Below are 20,696 nucleotides of genomic sequence, written 5' to 3'. Positions count from 1 at the left end.
TGTAAATTTATTTTGCTTTCTCATCATTAATCGCTTTGGAAACACTATCTAATACAATTGAGACTGTGGTTAAGGTTAGGGCTGCAATACATGGTGCATATCATAGGTGCTATGGGACGCCTCAGGACGTGACAAATCGTCAGTATGTTACGCGTTGGGAATAAGAACGGTCTCTATAGAAACTATCTGTACCGTGTAGAAAAAAGTGAAATTGTTGTGCTCCCTAGTGATACTATTAAAAGTTGCTATTATAGACAATGGTTCGTGTTACTGTCAGTACACTTGCTTCAGCAACATCCATTTAGTCCTATCAATAAATGAAGAAGGAACATTTACCAGTCATCTCCAATGGGGACCCTGAATGGGAAGGTACAGAGGCTGGCCACAGTAGGATTGGACACATCATCCACCATCCAGTCAATCTCCTTCTTTAGTAGGATTGCCATGTTACTGGGCAAAAGCTTGAATGGCTGCCAGTCTTGAATGATGGTTGCGTTAGGGAGGACCCCGTGCATCAGGTCACTGTTTAAGTACAGCTGCTGGATTGCTGTATGGTCCAGATGCACTGGAGGAGGACTGGAGCAAAAGGTGGACAAAGTGGATTCATTGTCTCCTTCTAGACCAAATTCAGAGAGATGCAGCTTGAGGTCTTCAGCTCTGAAGCGCATCAGCAGGATTCCCTGGAGAGAGAAAAGGCAGCATTGAAAGCATGCAAACAGCCCAAAAAGGCTCATGATGACTAAGAAGCCATTTAACATCAGGACAGATCAAAGCATTTATTTACTCTACCTGCTTAGTTATGATGCGGTACTTTTCAAAGTCCTTTGGTCCAAGCTTATCATCACGGGTCAAGCGGCATACTTTGACCTCTGGATACCTAGATTTAACCAGCTCAGCACAAAAGCGTAGCAGAACACCTGCCACGCCCTTGCCCCTTTCCTGGGGGGCAACACGGAGACCTTCCACCAGCATGGTCTCCCCCTCATCAATGACACAGACAGACTCCAGAGCAATCTACCAAGCAATCAAACAAAGGAAGATAACAGACAAGAAATTACAAGCCATCACGCTGACATGGATACCTTTAATTACTTATTTATCTAAGGGGCCAACTCTGCTAGTTTGTGAGGAAGTCATATCTAGTTGCCGGGTGTTTTACTCAAGCTCATAGTAGCAAGTTTGGCGGTCCATTAATAGGAGAGATAATTTACTTAATTATGTGCTCCAATCAACAAACAGCATTCAGATATATGTTTTTTTTTATGTTTTATATGTATAGTAGATGTATATGTAGAATGCAACCTGCTGAGGTTTCAGGCTGGCTGGGTCATTTATCAGGGTGATGCTTTACAGCCATTTATCCAGTGAACTGAACTTTTACTACTGAGTGAACTTACCACTTTTCCATGTTTGCGTGCCAGTATAACTGTACGGTTGGTATCCTGCAGCCAGCTAGTGTATCTAGTAGGTAGATAGTCAAGGCCTCCATAGATGTCCTGGCTCATAGCCATGATTTCATCAAAGTCCTCCTCAGTTGCCACAGTAAACTGAAGGCCTGCCTGGGACAGGGCCTCTGGGAGCTGGGGCATATTCAGGCTGGTATCAATCTTCATCTTGGAACAACTGATAAGATAAAAATGGAAGAGATATTATTGTGGACTATATTAAATCATATTTTGTGCTTCAGAGCGGGATGTCATTCTCGCGTAATCAAAAATAATTAGCCACAGATAAGTAAATCATTTTACCATTTTCTGAAAGCAGAATATAACAGACCTCAAGGTGTATGGCTGGTGAACCAAGTTCACCGATTCCATCCTTAGCAAAGGGGACAAAACATTAAACACTTTAGTATTAACCACACCAAGAGACACACATTCATTATTCAAAGGCACTAACCAATAGGAAATCAAACATACATGAGAAGAAGAATTAGGAGCTGATTGCTTCTGCAAATTGGATTGCAGATTTTCGCATTAGTGGAGAGGCCGTGCATGTAAAATAAGAGGTTCTATCTCGGACAGAGTCCAGAAGAGTCCTTGTTCATTAACCAAATTATTTAACAGCACATGTTTTCTTTCTCACAACACTGTGGGAAAGCCCCTGGTTTGGACCGGGTCTATCGTTGGTTCCATTCAAATACAATCAGTGCTCAAATGCTTTACGGATCACGTCTCTGATGTTAAGTAACACATTTTTCAATTCAATCCAATTTTACTTATATTGCAATAGTTCACAAAAACAGCCACTATAGGTGCTTTATATTAGAGAGAGAACCCCAGAAATAAGCTGAGCAAGATTTTGGTGTTGATCGGGAGAAAGAACTCCAGTCGAAGAAAAGTTCAAGGAAGAGCCTGCATAGCATCAAATTATTATAAAGAAACCCAAAAAGTGCAGATTTGGGGAAGAAAGGTTTTGGCCATTGCAGCACAAAATCCAAGATGAACATGTCCTACTATGCATAGTAGAAAAAATTCAGCTTAAAGACAATGAAGCCTTTCTCTTCAAATTACAGCCCCACTTCAAAGACTGAAATATCTCTCTTTTACTACCAATGAAACATCAAGGAATGTGAAGAACAATAGCTGCACATCACTTTGAGAGGTGATCATGAATTGGGACGTTTACCTTACATCAACCTGACATCAACCACCTCGGTAGACATACCATTGCATGTCAATTTGTGTAGCAGTGGGTGGAAAATACAAGACTGTGGCAACAGCAAACCACAAGGCCTCAAACACTGAACCACAAAGGGAAAAAGAGGGATTTTGCCGTATGTTCAGAAGACGCAGATTGTGCAACCTCTGAAAGAACATGATTGGAGCAACTTGGTCAACAATCTGCCAGCAGTTGCCATGAAAGAAGTGTTAACGGGGTTTTAGAGTTTACTTTCAGCTGGAAAAGATGATTCACAGTACAATAACATACTCGCAGCAGAGTACAGCCAGAGGCATAGACTGCACATCAAACCACGAGCAACTACAGTGAAGAAAATGAAAAGATCGTTGCCACAGAGTTATGACCCCAACTACAGACACAGAAGTGGTGAAATCCTGTGGTTCTGAAAACTCAAGTCCAATTCAACCACAGTTGTGGCTGAATCACAGAAGGGCAAGCAGAGAAGATGGCTCATTTTTAATACTGTTTAATGTCCAGCATCATATTCTAAACATCATAAGTCTGTAGTGGCTGTCCTGTGTGGACCACATTACTACAACCTTTTCAAGCTTCATCTTATCTGCATCACACATGTTGGCCAAGCAAACTCGTCTGTTATGAATCTAAATTAGTGAAGATCATTTACTGGCTAATGCTCTCTGTGTTCCCATCTGAAGCATAGATCCTAACTGATCTCAGAGCAGTGAAAGCAGATTCAGCGGCAGCTTGCCAGGCATGCCATCATGTGCAAGCCACCAGGAAAAAAGCTGCTGGCCTCTCAGCTTGCACAGCTCCAGTCATTGTTAACAGGAGATGGACAAAACCGTCAAAACACAGAGAGCTGCAGTTTTCTATGAGATTGAAAGAAGCACAGTTTTCAGTGGCAACAACCAACTGTGGCCACAACATGGCAGTAATGTTAACTGACAGGTTAATATTACTGCCAGCGCTGTCTGAGATGAAAGGAGATAGATCGCTTTACTTTGGTATGTTTTAATTTATGTCTATTTTTAAACATTAGACTTTTGTATGACAGAGTATTGGGGTCACATTAAGAAAAAAATATTATTGATCATTCTGAGAATAAAGTCAAAATGTGGAGATTATACAGTTGTTTCGACAGCTGCTGTACCCTCTGAGTTTGTGAAATTGTTCTTCAGAATCGGTTTTAGTAACAAGGAAGGACGTCGTTTCTCTTTTAGCACATAAACACAGGGTGCTGAAAAGTATAAAGATGGTGGAGAAGCTACATGTGGTCAGAGAAACCACACAAACCTGGTCGAGTGGCTGATTTGCTTCACTGACTCATGTAAACAAGTCATTTTGCATAACGACTGTGATGGTCTGTGTTGAAACAACAACTGTAATCTGCATGTTTCAACTTTTTTTTCAAAATATTGAATAAATTGAATAAATTTCGACTTTATTCTCAAAATGATCAATAACATGTTTTTTCTTAATGTGGCCCTAAAACTCTGTTGTACTTGTCTTGCAGTATCACAAATTCTGAAATGTACAGTTTACAAATGAAGAACAGTTGCAAACTTTGCATAACAACCCATTGTAGACTACAACTTTTCCACAGTAAGATTAACCTCAAGCTCAAAGTGACAAAATCACACACAAAGAAAAAGAAATGACATTTGATTCAATATCTACCATTACAAAAACAAATATTTATTGTTCAATGTGAATACATAAGAATGCCATAGGGGCACTAAGGAGAAGCAACAACCTGTCCACATATTTCAGCATCTGTCAAACACAAAGCTGCTATGTTAAGCAATACATTTGTCTTCAGCCTCCACACACCTGCAGTACATAATTCTGTACTACTAGAATTGCTCACACTGAACACTTGTAATTATAAAATGTCAAAAATGTACAAAAATGGCCCAAGAGAATCAGATAACCTTTGATGAAAATTTAAAGAAAAGTAAAATATATGGATGAAATGTATAAAGACGTAACTCTGAGAGAATCCTGGAAAGTAGAGGAATGCTTAATTTGTACGCTAACAATAAACAGTGCCTGTAGTAAAACGTTGCACCGTCATTAGGTCGTATTTCTGTGTAACAACTGGATGTTTGTTTGTGGATTAATGTTCTAGATTTGAACCCCTCAGAACTTTGTGTTCTCTGGTTTCTTCCATGAATCCAAACACATTCATGTCGTTGGTGATATTTTTAATTAAGGTTGATGCAAAATAATTATGTCTTTAATGGAAGGCAGACTAGAGAGACTGAGACTAGTAAAGCATGATATATTTATTGTTTTCGTTATTGTGGCTGAGCTGGGTTATTATAAGTCTGTTTGTCTGGGTTTGTGATGTGCTGAAGCACTGGAGTGTGGACAGTTCATTGGGGAAGTGCAGGCTAACACAGAAATGCTAAACTTGTTCCTACAATCTATTAATCGGCCATGTGAGCTGCAAGGGCATTTGCAGTGAAAACACTGTCTGGTCACAACAGATTGAAATGTACACATTGGGGACACTGGTATTTTTCCACCATGCCTTTGAAGCTGTGAGATGAGGTGCCATGCTTGGCTGAGTATCCTGGTCCTACCAGTGAGAGGAATGCTATTTTATTTTTGCCTTTCTGTCTCTCAAACACTTCTCTCGTGTTCCTAATGGTTCTCTCTCAATGGCTGGCAGTGTTCTCCAGACAAAATGGAATTGGGCAACACTGACTGACCATCTAACGTGCAACTATCAGTGCGGACCTACGTCTAGTTTTTGTCCGAGCTGCCCAAAGGAGCTTTAGAACTGGTGGCATGAAAACACAGCGGGAAAAAATGTAACCAAAAGATTCACAAAAACAAGGACCAGACCATGATGTGACTTTATTGGTGAGTCATGAAGAACACGCATTATTCAGTAATTTCAGTTCAGAAAAAAAAGGCTGCTGTTGGAAATGTAGGCAGTGTGCCTTTCACTCACAGAGCAGTAGTAGTGGTTATAATAAACATACACAGCATTTTAACCAAGGTGACAATAAGTTGAAAAGACTGTTCCTGGTATTAAATTTCTTACACTGGTCATCTTTGGTGTGAACCACAGTGTGAACAAACTTTTTGCTTTTATGCATCAGTAATGCTTAACAGTGAAGTGTGTACAGCTGCAGCTGTACTGAGGTTTACCCACTGTTGGGAGTCTCTATGTGTTATTCACTCAATACACGATTTTAAAGCATGTATAGGCTGTCACATGCACAGGTGGCAAAAACTGGAAAATGCTGGAAGCTGAAATGCCACCGAAGCACATCGCCCTCCATAAAGGCAAGGACAGCAATAGCTATCATTCAGTTTTATTAGTGCTGTCAGCGCTAAGCTTATTAAAATGCCGTTAACGCCATAACCACAAATCTCCATTAGCGAGTTACCATGGCATCAACGCGTTAGCGCGGTTAGCTCGTTGTGCATTTCACAAACGAAGAACAGTTTCAAACTGCGGTTATGGTGTTAAAGTCATTTTAACGAGATTAACGCTGACAGCACACATTTTTATACATTTTCTATGTGTGAACATATTCAGCTCTTTACAAGCAGAGAACGAGCCATGTGCTCAGCACACGTTGTTGTTGTTATATGTTGTAAACATGCAGCCTCCTCATTGCACTCAACTGAGAAAGTACACTGACATTCTTTAACAACCTATGAAAAACGTTAGCTCACATGGTCAGTACACTCTGGTGAAGTCACATGTCACATACATTCATAATGAACATACCATCTTTTTTCTCTGCTAAGAAGCAAGAAAATATATTTGGAATGTTTCCAGCTTTCTTTTTTGTGTTTTGCACCAGTTAAACACAGAATTGTTTGGGCCATCACACTGAAAAGAACCCCAAATAGTACAAAACTCAAAGGAACACACCATGGATTCAGTTGGTTGGTCAAGTGATGACAACATGGACACCAAAATGATTCATGTCTCCTGGGTGCATCTGTGGCTCCAGTGCTTCATGCCAGTAGCCTCCATGTTGATGCAAAGACATTAGCATATCACTCTGTTGCATGATAGCAGGATCCGTTTCTCCCACGCAGCCCCGCCTATACATGAAACACACCATTGACACAAAGGCACCAGAAAATCATTAGTTTGTAAATCTGTCAATAATCATTCTGTGCTTGTTGTGATGACATTAAGACAACTGTGTCCTGCACTCAAACTATGTCACCTACGCTGGCTGGTTCTGTGTAGGATTAATAACAATTCAAGTAAATGTATAAAGTAACTGCACATTTCTATCATAGCCACAGCTAAGCTGATGTTGTTGTGTAACTGTGGAGAGCCTCGTAATCTGGTCTAGTTGTAATTTGTAAAGATTACAGAGATTAATGTATTTTAATAAAAGTTATTAACAAAGGCAGTTCTATATTGACACTGATGTTCCTGTCCCTCAACAGACAAATGACTAGTGCTCTCATTTTTGTGGTTGTGGGGTGACTATATAAAGAAAAACATTCCAACAGCACAGCCAGTGACTGAGCAGTCTCAAAGATCAATAGTGATTTCTATCGTAAAACTATGAGAAGTGATGACCTGAAACTTCACCTTCACAAATTATATTAAATGAAGTTTAATAAAGTAAATAAAGATGAAATGATCGAAAAGCTTTTTAAATACTAAAGTGGCCAAAACTGAATTCCAAAATGCATCTAAGAGCCTTCTGGGGGCAGCTGTACAGTTTTTTAGGATAAATGAATTGCAGTGCAATAAAGATGGATCCATACATGGGGTTATGGAAACTGTTAGATTTTTTTTTTTTTTTTTGGAGATGAAAGAGTCTTTGTAAAAGCCTCAGCATTTCCACTAACTATTAATTATGATTGTGTATTGATGGCATGAAAACTTTTGCTTTTTCTTACAGTGAGCTGTTTGAAAGTGTCTGGATATTTAGTAGAATTCCTGGTAATGAAGAGAAGTCTGATGAACCCACTAAGTAGGTGATAAGCTGGTGAGGTAGAAGTAGACAGAAAATCCCCTCTGCTATATTTAAGAGCATACCTTGCACACACACATATGTGTTTGTATGTGTGTGTGTGTTTTTTTAGAATTCTCACTGAAGGCATCAAAACTATGAATGAACACATGTGGAATTATGTAGTAAACAAAAAACTGTGAAATAACTCGTGTTTTATATCTTAGATTATATCTTGGTAATATCCACCCTTTGCTTTGCGTCCTGCTTTGCTCACTCTTGGCGTTCTCTCCATGAGCTTCATGAGGTCGTCTCCTGAAACGGTTTCCAACAGTCTTGAAGGAGTTCCCAGAGATGCTGAGCACTTGTTGGTTCTTTGCCTTCACTCTGAGCTCCATCTCATCCCAAACCATCTCCACTGGGTTTAGGTCAGGTGACTGTGGAGGCCAGGCCATCTGGTCAGCACTCCATCTCTCTCCTTTTTGGTCAAACAGCCCTGACACAGCCTGGAGGTGTGTTTGGGGTCATTGTGCTGTTGGAAAATAAATGATGGTCCAACTAAATACAAACTGGATGGGATGCATGTGGCTGCAGGATGCTGTGGAAGCCATGATGGTTCAGTGCGCCTTCAATTTTGAATAAATCTCCAACTGTGTCAGCAGCAAACCCCCCCCCCCCCCCCACACACACACCATCACATCTCGTCCTCCATGCTTCACATTGGGAACCATGCATGTAGAGACCATCGTTCACCTTTTCTCTCTCACACAAAGACTCGGCAGGTGGAACCAAAGATCTCAGATTTGGACCCATCAGACCAAAGCACAGATGTCCTCTGGTCTAATGTCCACTCCTTGTGTTTCTCAGCAGCTGTTTGACCATAAAGGCCTGATTCACACAGTCTCCTCTGAACATGTAGAGATGTGTCTGCTACTGGAGCTCTGTGTGGCATCTATCTGGTCTCTGATCTGAGCTGCTGTTAACTTGTGATTTCTGAGGCTGGTGACTCGGATGAATCCTCAGCAGCAGAGGGGACTCCTGCTCTTCCTTTCCTGGGGCGTCCTCATGTGAGACAGTTTCATCGTGGTCTTGATGGTTTTTGTGACAGCACTTGGGGACACATTCAAAGTTTTAGCAGTTTTACAGCCTGACTGACCTTCAGTTCTTAAAGTAATGATGGGCTGTTGTTTCTCTCAGCTGATTGGTTCTTGCCATAATATGAATTCTAACAGTTGTCAAATATGGCTGTCAGCTGTGCACCAACCTGACTGCTGCACAACACACCTGATGGTCCCAACCTCATTAAGAAGGCAAGAAATTCCACAAATGAGCCCTGACAGGCTCACCTGTGAGGGGAAACACGTCAGGTGACCCCATCATGAAGCTCACTGAGAGAAGGCCGAGGGTTTGCAGCGCTGCCAACAAAGCAAAGGGTGGAACCTAAAATATAAAACATATTTATCACTTTTGTCTTTACTACATAATCCCATATATCTTGCTTCATATATTTGATGTCTTCCGTTTGTATCTACATATGGCAAATGGGGGTGTGTGATCCCTGGCTCTGTTGCTGCTGTTGCACAGAGGATCACCTGGCCACGGCGGACAACTAACCCACTTCTGTCCTATCTGCCTTCCCAGGGTCCAGAAACAGCCGGCACTGTTCCTGAGCAACAGAGCGCATCACAGATGCCGGGGGAGGAGTGCTAGAAGTGTGGGCTGCCAGGACACCTGAGGCCTGACGGTCCGCTGATGGAAGTGGGATAGGTGTTCCCCATCGCCGGGGCTCGGGCACCCTCCCCCGGTCCCAGACGGACTACCGCATTCTGCTAAGGTGTCAAGTGGGTATAGACCAGGCTTTGGTAGACACAGGCTGCACGCAGACTCTGGTCAACCAAACCCTGGTTCGCCCGGGAGTATTGTTAGAGGCTGAGTGGGTGGAGGTTAGATGTGTGCATGGGGACGTCCACAAATATCTCATGGTGCCGCTGCTGATTAAATTTAAGGGCAGAATGCAGTTATATCGCATCCCTGAATTTGGGAACCTTTTGGGGCTGTGGGTCAATGATTCACCCCCACGGGAGATTTCCCACTGGAGCAGTCATGTGACCAGTGTTGGTCAAGTTACTTGAAAATAGTAATTAGTTACTCATTACTTTTCCAAGAAAGTAATCCTATAATCCCATTCTTCATATTCCAGCATATAAAATAAAATGGAGGTCCCATTTGAGCGCATTGGAATGGACCTCATTGGGCCATTTCACCAGAGTGTATATGGCTGTCGCTTTGTACTAGTTCTGGTGGATTATGCAATCCAATACCCAGAAGCAGTGCCGCTGTGCACCTTTTCTGCAAAGAGAGTGGTGCAGGCGCTGTTTCAGGTATCCCAAAAGAGATAATGACAGACCCGCTCACGTCGTTCATGTCTTGCACACTAAAAGAGCTGGACGAATGATTGGGTGTTAAATCAGCGTCTACCATCATCAGACTGATGGGCTGATGAAGCGGCTGAATAAGACTTGAATAAGATCGTGATTCAGATGTTCGGATGTTGCTGTATTGCAACAGAGTTTTGCAGATGTGATCTCCGCCTTTACGATGCTCATAGAGCACCATTTTGAAACGCAGCTTGGCGTCACCGGGAGTTCACAGCCCTTCAGGTTGCCTGAACATAAGCAACATTTCAGCCAATTCAGAAAGAATTGGCTGAAATGCTGAAAATGGGAGTGAGAGAAGAGTCACACAGCACTTAGTGTAGCCCCATAGTTCTGGTATGAAGAAAGAGGGGTCTATACAGTTCTGTGTCACTACCACAGGGTGAAAAAAGTGTCACGGTTTGATGCCTACCCCATGCCCTGGGTCGATGAGCTCCTGGACCGATTAGGTAATGCTTGATTTTTCACAACACTTGATTTAACCAACCAGAGTCGAAGGAAAACACTGTCTTCTCCACTCCATACGGTTTGTTCCAATTTGTCACACTTTGTTCGGCTTGTTCAGAGCCCCGGCCACTTTCCAGTGCCTCATGGAGCTAGAGGGTCTCAATGCCCGGTGGTATCTAGTTGTAAAGCCAGACACCCCCGGGTTTGGCTCGATGCAGCTCTGACATGAGTCGGGCAGTGAGGGGGGGTGTTCTCTGGGTCTGCTGCAGTGGTGCACTGGGCTGCAGTGCCAAGGAGGCTGAGGACCAGGTAGAGGGGATTCAATTAATTAATGCTCCTCTTTTTGTAGTGACACTGAGGACCACTGTGTGTGTGCAGAGACAGAGCACTCAAGGTGCTGACCAGAGATACGGTCAGAAGTTTTCATGCAGTTATCATTGGCATGAATATCGTAGCATTAGATCTGTTAATTATTTATTTGAACTGTTCTTTTTGTTTGGATGGAATGGTACAGCGTGCATCTTTAATGAGTTAGTTTACATACAGTTTCATATAAACACCTAATATTTGGTTAAATGTCCCTTAGTTCAACCAGATGTTTTTGGTAGTCATCAAGAAGCTTCTGGCTTAATTCTGGATGGATATTTGATGACTCTTCATGGGAGAATTGGAAGTTTCAGTTTATTTCAGTGGACTAGCTCATGAAGTTTGTTGGTTGGTTTCCTAGCACTGGTTTGGTTTTTAAGAATGGTCCACAAATTTTCACCAACGCTGAGCTCAGGGCTTTCCAGGTATTCCATAAGCCCAATGTTAGTCTGTTTTATCCATTCATTGTCCTGTTGGAACTCCCAGCTGTGTCCGAGTTCCCACCAGCTAGCTGTTGATTAATGCTGATGCTCCCTCCCTTTCGTGCTGCAGATCAATCCCTCGAGCACCTGGGCTATGGGACATTTTCTCCCAGCAGGTGAGGGGGGTTTCACCCAGAAACTGTCATAATGGGAAACACAGTACAGTCACAGACAATCCAGTGGGTAGTTGACTTCCTTTGCTATTAACTCCTCGGATGCTCGCTCATCATGCCCACACTGGCGATGGGGTTTGTGGCAAGGTGTGGTGGTGCAGGTGGTTCCAAGGCATTGCCAGAGGAGACTGGTTGACACAGCTGGTAAAAACTGGCAGCTTCAAATTTTAATCAATCAAGAATGTGTCGATGTCTTTTGGAGCAGGATCTTCTTCCTTGGTTGGTACCCTCTCAGTCTCTGGGAATCTAAAACCTGCTTCCCTACACAATGACACTGGTTGTCCAGCAGCTTCCAGTTAATAGCAGTGTTGAGCCCTGTTTTTTTCCTGGATTGTTCCGAATCATCCAAACATTTCTTCACATCTTATGGTGGCAGTCTGGGTCTTCATCCAGACCCAGCAAAGTGGTGACACACCTGAATAACTACTACAGTTTTTTATTTTAATTTTGGAATTATGGTCTTGGAATCTCCAGTTGTTTAGAAATGGCTCCAAGAGGTCTTCAAAGCTTGTGTACATCTACAATCGTGCTTCTTGCATCTTTACTGAATTATTTGGAGTTTCCCTTTGATCTGAGCATTGGTCAACCAGTAAGTACTGTCAAAAAATCCTTCTTTATGTTGGCAAAGAGAAGCAGTAGTTAATCTACCAGTAGTGGTTAATCATGATCACTAATGAGAAGTTAACTGGCCTTGTCTAGTCCAAATAAAGTTGCAGCACGGTGGCACGGTGGTTAGCACTGTTGCTTCACAGCACTGTTGCCCTGGACAGGGCCTTTCTGTGTGGAGTTTGCGTGTTCTCCATGTTGTTTGCATGTTCTCCCCATGTTTGTGTGGGTTCAGCTTCCTCCCACAGTCCAAAGACATGCAGTTAGTGGAGTTGGGTTAACTGGCAATTCTAAAAAACCCTGTCCAAGGTGCACCTGGACAGGGTTTTGTCTCTCGCCCTATAGTAGCTGGGATAGGCTCGAGCCCCCCCCCCCCCCCCCCCCCCCCCGCCACCCTGACAAGGATAAGCGAAAGAGAATGGATTGACAGAAAGACATCGTAAAACCTTTAGCACCATTTCTTCAGAGTGTTGAGTAATATATATATATGTACTAAATAAATTCTAACTTTTGCCCCAATTATTTTTTTAAAATAATTTTTAATTTAGCTTTTAAAGGTGTATGCTATAATCATTCTAGCAAGGAAATATAAAAGTTCAAAGAAATCATTAAAAGCACAACTACTATGAAATTCATGCCCATCATAATTGTATGTAAAATTCACAACTGTATATAATGCAGAAATTAAGTACACTGAAACATATCAGTTTCCTAATGTTGTAAACCTGCTCAACATTTGGCAATAAACCCCATTCTGATTCTGATTCTGATTCTGGTGACATACCAATATATGGACAAATTGTAATTAACCAGAATGTGCTTAGTGTCTTTTTTTTAATATAGTTCTCTTGATTAAACAAGTACTCACACTGCCTGTGACTTTGTTCATGTTAACCACACAGAGGTTGAACAACTGTAACAAGAAAAAAGTTTACTCCAATCCTAAAAAAATGTCTTTTTAATTTGGAAATTTCCTCAAATAACTACCTATATGAACATAATATCAAAACCAAATTGCAGTTCTTACACTTACCCAATAAATTATTCTTTTGAAAAAGATTGCATCTGATGAATTTAAGCTATTTGTTCCAAAAAACTTTGGAGAGTTTAGAATCATGCAGGCTCTGTAGGCTTGACTGGGGAGTAAACAAGCCCCAAATTTGCAAAGCGTATTTAAATATTCAGCAACCTCATGCAAAAGGATCAGGAAAACAGTTTGATATGAACACATGCAAAAACTTTGAGCATTCTTCGTCCTTCAGTCTGCTCAGATATGTCTGTGTGTGTTCCATGTCACACGCATCGCTGAAGCACTCTTTCCATGCAGTGGTTTGGGGTTACACAAACTAGCCACAATATTAAAACCACTGAGAGGTAAAGTAAAAAATAATTGAACATCTCACCGTAATGTTGTTATGTTCTGCTAAAAAACCTTGGTTTCTGGCAGTGTTGTGGATGTGACTTTGACATGTACAATGCACCTTAAGACTATTGCAGATCAAACACACCTCCACATAGCAACAGTGCCCCCTGATGGCAGCTGTCTCATTCAGCTTATTCACGATGCACCTCCGCTGGAAGAAAATGCAACAAAGACTCCCCAGATCCTGATCTAATCAAGGATCTGCAGGCTACAGCAGAAGACGTTCCAGACACAACAAACACCCCCAACATCTGTTGCACCCATGCTCTGACTGCTTTGACAACACAAGCAGGTCTGTGCAATTTTAAGCAGGTGGTTTTAATGTTGTGGCTAGTGGTCATTATTAAAAGTGATTAGGCTCTAATACACTTCGTTTAGCAAACTTAATTTGTTTGCTGATGTGACAAAAGTTAGGGCTTCACCTCCAGCTGGGTAACGTTTTAATGTTTATGTGGAAGTATATCACTGATGGTCAGTGGTAAGAACAAATAGACACATCTTTTGCTCTTTCTTCCTCACCCAACTGGTTCAGGCAGATGGCCCCGCCCCTCCCTGAGCCTGGCTCTGCCGGAGGTTTCTTCCTGTTGAAAGAGAGTTTTTCCTTCCCACTGTTGCCAAGTGTTTGCTCATATGGGTCATATGATTCCTAATATTTGTCCATATTATTGTAGGGTCTACCTTACAATATATAATATACCTTGAGGCGACTTTTATTGTGATTTTATTTATTTTTTTATAAATAAAACAGAATTGAAAAGAAACCTCAAAAATGTTCAAATAAATGTAATTTTTCTAACAGATTCGATTTGGTCTGCAACACATTGTTTAAAATGCTGGTGGACTACATCTTGGAGTTCCAGTGGCAGTAGTTCCTTACACTATCACAGGGCCATCCCATATGGAAAAGATATATATAAATCTTATAAAGTTTGTATCTGTCTTGTGTGAAACTTGTATGAAAAGCATACAAGAGTGAAAACAGATATAAGATCCCTTGAAAAATTATATAATGAAACTTGTATGTTTTGGATACTTCCTAAAACAATATATGAAAGTAATGAGAAAGTGGCCGCTTTCATGAGTAAATCACATAAGTTTTTACTATTTCTTTTCCATATGGGATAGCTTGGAGCCTGTTAGCAGAAAGAGGGCAAATTACAATAGTTGACTCATATTTATTCTTTTAAAATCAGAGTAAATGACTCTGAGGGCTCCTGGCCATGAATGAAATGGTGAATGAATGTTATGTATGCTTTTTGAATTGCTTAAATAAATGTGAGAAAAGTATAAAAGACTCCAAAACATTTTGTGTTTAAAAGGGTTTTTTTTTTAATTGATTTTGGTAACAGAAAATAGAACAGCAGCTTTTATTATGTGCAAGGTTTTAGGGGCTCATTAACAATGCAGCCGTGCTGTCTCTGTCATCTGGATCCATGCTTGAATGGAAAAGCAGTTGCCCCTGTTTTTTTCTGGAAATATAGAAACACATATTATGCTACAAATTTTGACTTTTGTGATCAAGTAGTTACCACATATAAAAGTAAAACATGCACTTTACTGAATGTTCCCTTACCTGGGCAAGGACTGCAGAAGCCTTTAACCAGCATCAGAGAAAACACCATTCCTCTAAGCTTTCACTGAATCCATCTAGCATGTGTGATTAATGGTTTAAGCCCACTACCTGTACAACAAAGCACTGGTTATGAATAATGGGATATTTAAGACGGCATCGATAATTCAGAAAAGGTTTTCTTGGGCTCTACAACCTGATTCGTTTAGATGAAACATCACTTATTTTTCTGAGTTACAAAACACAACAGTAAAGAATATTTTTCTACTTCTTGTTTCTGTGCTTCATAACTTCACTTTTATTAAATGATTTGTTCAAGTGCTGATAAATTGACAATTGGTGTTCTAGTGTTAAGTAATTTAATTAGACCAGAATATGTAGGGTTTTACTTTTTTTGTTTTTATCTCTCATCAAACAGAAAAAATAGAGTTGAATAGATTAACTTTATTATCCACATCAGTGGAAAATTGTCTTCAGTTCATGAAGCCATAAACAAATCAAGCAAATAACTTCACATCAACCTGCATTCACACTTCCACACAAGCACACATACAACACATACAACAACAATAAAAACACATCGCAGCATCTCATTATTCAGTATACCGATTGCTCTTTGCACAACTGACCCCTATAAGGTCATCCTGTGGGTGCTAATTCAAAGTCAGAATAAAGAGGGTGTTCACAGTCAGCAACAATAGACCGAGCTTCCCTGAGAACAGCCTTATGATGCAGCTTATCCAGCGAAGTTTGTTGTCCGCCAGTAATTTTTCCAGCAGCTCTGATAATCCTGTTTAGTTCTTACTTGCCACAGTTGGGTTACCAGACTGAAATACTGAACATAAGGATGCTTCTGACCTAGCTCACTTAAACTCTTTCCAGCACGTTGTGGTTCCAAAGCCTCCTGATAAGAAGGAATCTCTGATTAGCTTTCTTGTAATAAACTGTGTCAGAGACCGGTTAATGTGATCGCCACGTGCCAAAAATGAGAGGATCATCATGGCAAGAACACCGAATAATCTTCACACAATTAAACCTGCATAATAAAACATAAGACATGCTATGGTGAACACTGTGTCAGCAGCATATAGCCACACCCCTTCCCCTTACATGTCCCATTGTGAATGCAAAACTCTCCAAAACTGCAGCTCCTGTGGGATGTTCCTGGTTTGCAATCCAAAGTAGTCCAAAGAAGGGCAGTGATGAACTATTAAAAGTGTCGTGGGTGCATACGGCTTAATTATTCACGTGGGGAACAAAGGCTGGCCTGCGTCACCCATTTCAACAGATGTGCTACTGTGGTTCAAATTCCCCCAAAATGTAATGCTGGTATCAGAAAGCACAGTAACCCCGGGACATGTTGGAGAGATTACATCTCAGGAGTAGGTGGTGAGAGGCAGGTCTGAGCTTCTCTGCTGCTGCACCCGTGACCTGACTTGGCTGCATGACTTTTTGTTTTGCTATTTTAAATTGTAACTTTTATTGAAGTGGTTATGGATTTTCAAACAGCGGCATCCTTCATAATGCACAGCAGAGTGTACTACACTGTTTATTTACAATTTTTGAGCATATTGTCATATTTTACTAACACGTGAACATCTTTTGCAGTAACATGCTTTCAAATTATATTTAGCACGATGCGAGGTGCCACGCGATTAATTGGAAAGATTCATTTTTGAAGAATGTGATGAATGGGATAAAATGCCTTTGTTATTAATTTTAGACATTTTCCATTTAATTGTTCTTAAATGTAACAGAATATCTGAGTGTTTCTTAGCTTCAGATTAGTCAGTTAGTCTAATTGTTTTTCTCAATAAGTCGGCTAAGAAGTTAGTTGCCGGGAACATCCGTAGTCAATAGTACTGAGCGCTGCACTGAGGTCTAGCAGGACAAGCACAGAGATGAGTCCACTGTCAGAGGTCAACATCATTTGGAACCTTCACTAAAGCTGTTTCTGTGCTGTGATGGGTTTTACGGAGGCTTTTTTTATAGGGCAACAAACTTTTTTCTGGGCTAAATGATCCACCCTTCCACCCATTTTCTTCCTCTTATCCAGCACTGGGTCACACGGGTAGCAGGCTAAGCAGAGGAGCCCAGACCTCCCTCTCCCTGGCTACTTATTGTAAATTGTCTGATTCTTATACAGCGCTTTTCTACTCAAAGCGTTGTATACAACATGACTCATTTTCCCAATCACACCCATTCCCACAAGCACTTTCTCTGTATGTAGTGCTTTCTAACTACATTCACGCACATTCATAAAATGCGCCAAACACATTCTGAAGACTAATGGAGAAGTGCATGAAGGATATGCATTTGAAAGGGGTGCTAGTTTTTTTCTCAAATTGATTGTGTTCTCTAAAACCCTGGAAGATCATGAAGCAAGATTGTTGGAGATCCTCACTCATTTCAGAGAGTTCCGATTAAAGTTATCACCTGAAAAGTGTGTGTTTCTCCAGACCTCAGTGCGGTACCAGGGGCACGTAGTGTCCCAAAATGGAGCTGACACATCCAGAGAAAATCTCTGCCCTTTGTTCTTGGAAAGTCCTTCGAGATCTCAGAGAATTGTGATCTTTTCTTGGATTTGCTGGATATTATCGAAGGTCTCTAAAAGACTATTCCAGCATTGTGAAGTCCCTCAATGATCTGATTCATGGTTATCCTCAATCTACCAAAAGGTTTAGATCAAGAGACAGCCAAGACCAATATCACCCACCCAAAGGGCTTTTTGGGATCCGCTGGACATTAGCTTGCCAGCAGGCATTTTAGTTGCCAGAATGGCCTATGATGCAGAGAGGGAAATAAAGACCTGTGGTAGATGTGTGCGCAGAAAGGCGTTCCCTGACAAAGCCACACTGTTAGGCAACATCAGTACTACAAGGCCACTTGAACTCTCTGTATGGATTTCATCTCTCTCAAACCAGACGAAAGTGGAACTAAAGACATCCTTTTAATTGCTGATCACTTTACTAAGTATGCAATTGCCATAGCAACGTACAATCAAAAACCCAGCACATACAATTCCACCAAGACTGAAATAACTGGGTTTGCAAACTTATCTTTGGTTGTTACCTCCACTCCACTCCTGAGACTGCATCAGGACTACTCCCCTGAGGCTATCTATCCACAGAGAGTAGTGACAAGCCTGTGAGGCAGACACAAGGACTTAAGCCAGCAACGTGTCTCAGACTCTGATCAATAATATCCAGACCAAATCTCACAGACTGACCAGTCATGTAACTTCCCTGTTGACAGTCCAGATTTAGTAACTCTTCCAGTATCTGACAGCCATCGTCGTGACACAGAAATCGTCATTGCAGACCAAAATCCACCAGCAGAGCTGCAGACTGAAAGAGTTGTATTTTAAAGTTTCAGATGTGTCCTTGATCCAACACAGCTGATTTAAATGGTTAAATGACCTCCTCAAGATTTCTTGAAGTTCTCCAGAGGCCTGATATCGAACTAATCGTGTGATTCAGGTGTGTTGACCCAGGATGAGATCTAAAACCTGCAGCCGGCCCTTGAGGCCTGGAGTTTGAGTTCAACTAGGGATTGAGAACAGCCGAAACGCGTTCAGTATGAGAAACCTGGGCACTCACTAATAGCTGTGGTATATCAATCAATCAATCAAAGCTTTATTTGTCACATGCAGGTTGCCCTGCAGTGAAATGGTTGCCCCCCCCCCGACCTTACACATATAGCACAAACATTACATGGGGATACAGGTCGGAGATTGGTAGAATCAGAGAAAAAAAACATTGAAATGTACACTACAGTGGGGAAAGTGCAAGAGGAAAAAAGAGACCCCTACTCATGCTGTGCTTCCATGGTAGGACAGCATGAGAACAGGAAACAAAAAACTCCTTTGCACAAAAAGCACATAAATGTCCACAGCACAACATTGTGAAGACATGACAAGCCACAGGGGTGGGTGGGGGGTGAGGAGTAATCCGAAGCGAACACAGCAGCCGCCCTGCACAGCGCTACCATTCCAGCGCGGCACACAGCCGCTGCGTTCCCTCGCAGGAAACAAGCATCGAAGGCGTTGGAAGGGGAGGGGGATGAGTGAGTGCCTATCAGTGTAAGTGTGTGTGTGTGCGTGTCCATAGTTCAGCTGAGACAGTGTCCTTCGCCCTATCAGGCTAAGTAAACAGTCCTCCAGCCAACCCAGGTGTCCTTGCATGGGATGGGAAGAATAGCCGTAACACAGTCGTTATCAGAGAGTGATTGTTCGGCTCCAGCCTTGGGCCTGCAGCTGGCGCGTTATGGGGGTCCGCAATGTTATAGTCTCTGTTTCAGGGTTTAACCACAGTTTTTACATATATTTTGGATGAAGGTTATCATTCATTTGATTGGCATGTTTAGTCCCATCAGATAGTAATTACTCAACCATTGCCATGCAACGTGGCATGCATGAGTTCAATGGTGGAGGTTGTAGCCCAGCTAGAAAAACAGAAAAATAATTTAGTCATGTTAGTCATTATTTTCTTTGAGATCTTCATAATGTGCAAGTCCAGTGAGCTACAGTGAGTTGCCAAATGCAGCTAAGTGTTAAATCTAGGAGTTGTGAACATCGTCAGGCCTTCAAGTTGATAGAATTACAGCTCACATAGAAGGATATGATGCTGCAGTGATTTATTTTGTTGTACAGCAGAGCTAGTTGAATTAAGATAAAGGTTACACGGATACTGATTGTTCACTCTGAATGTTCTGAGTACGTGAGACTGTATCACAACTGTATATGTGACTAGATGGATCCTGTGACCTGTTTATAGGTCAGGTTTTTTTCCATCTGGTAAAACAATGACTCAACGGATGAAGCAGTCTGAAGCAGGCCTCCACTGAAGAGTAGTGATTCCATACGTCCAGCTAACTGCATGGCAAGCCACTTCAAGAGTGGGTAAGACTGCTTTATTGAAGGCAGAGCTTTGTTTCCATGACAGAGAGAAAGCAGCAAGTGAGGCTGGGGGAGATCACCTCTGAAACCCGGTCCCTCAGTATTGGTGCCCCTCAAGGATGTGTCCTCTCACCACTACTGTTCTCCTTCTACACTAACGACTGCACCTCCAAGAACTCGGCTGTTAAACTCCTAAAGTTTGCAGATGACACCACTGTCATTGGCCTCATTCAGGATGGTGATGAGTCTGCATACCGGCAGGAAGTTGAGCGGCTGGTACTCTGGTGCAGTCAGCACAATCTGGAGCTGAACACTCTTAAGACTGTAGAGATGACAGTAGAGCTGGGCGATATGAGATTTTTTCATATCACGATATGTTTTTTTCATTTCAGGCGATAACGATATCTATCACGATATAAGCCAAATAACTATATTTGTAAGATTTAAATGTGCCGTTGCTCACAAGTAAAATGTGAAATAATCAGCAGCTTGTTTTTATTTAAATATTTATTTCCCATAATAAGTTCAACAGGGTAGATGTACTTAAGGAACATGAGACTTTTTCAGATAAATAAAGGCAAATATTGCAAACTACAAAAGAAAGGCAGCCGCTAAAGCGTTTAAGTTTCAAAATAGAATAAACGAAACAGACTAAATTGTCAATTCCACTTAGAAACAAAATATTAATTCTAAAAATAAATCTTAGTTTGT

At 41.6% G+C, this 20,696-nt stretch overlaps 1 protein-coding gene across 3 annotated transcripts in view; it reads right to left on the bottom strand.

The window, feature by feature from the left end:
- The window catches only part of nat16 (N-acetyltransferase 16), a 41,580-nt gene that overhangs the window by 7,859 nt on the left and 13,025 nt on the right, over positions 1-20,696 (bottom strand). The window contains exons 2-5 of one of the 3 annotated variants that reach the window (XM_085443129.1): positions 6,539-6,714; positions 1,398-1,623; positions 790-1,014; positions 337-680 (exon numbers count right to left, since the gene is read on the bottom strand). In XM_085443129.1, the coding sequence (XP_085299255.1) occupies positions 337-680; positions 790-1,014; positions 1,398-1,613 (785 nt within the window). In that variant the 5' untranslated portion in view covers positions 1,614-1,623; positions 6,539-6,714. Of the gene's footprint in view, positions 1-336; positions 681-789; positions 1,015-1,397; positions 1,624-1,748; positions 2,543-6,538; positions 6,715-20,696 lie in introns of those variants that run through there. The other 2 variants (XM_085443136.1, XM_085443123.1) reach the window with 2 other exon arrangements.

This window comes from Copadichromis virginalis, linkage group LG3, assembly GCF_057382275.1.
Source record: "Copadichromis virginalis isolate Kocher_CV1m ecotype Utaka linkage group LG3, C_Virginalis_male_GT1.1, whole genome shotgun sequence".
NCBI lineage: Eukaryota > Metazoa > Chordata > Actinopteri > Cichliformes > Cichlidae > Copadichromis > Copadichromis virginalis.
Note: the sequence above shows the minus strand (reverse complement) of the source record. Positions and strands in the feature narration are given on the sequence as shown.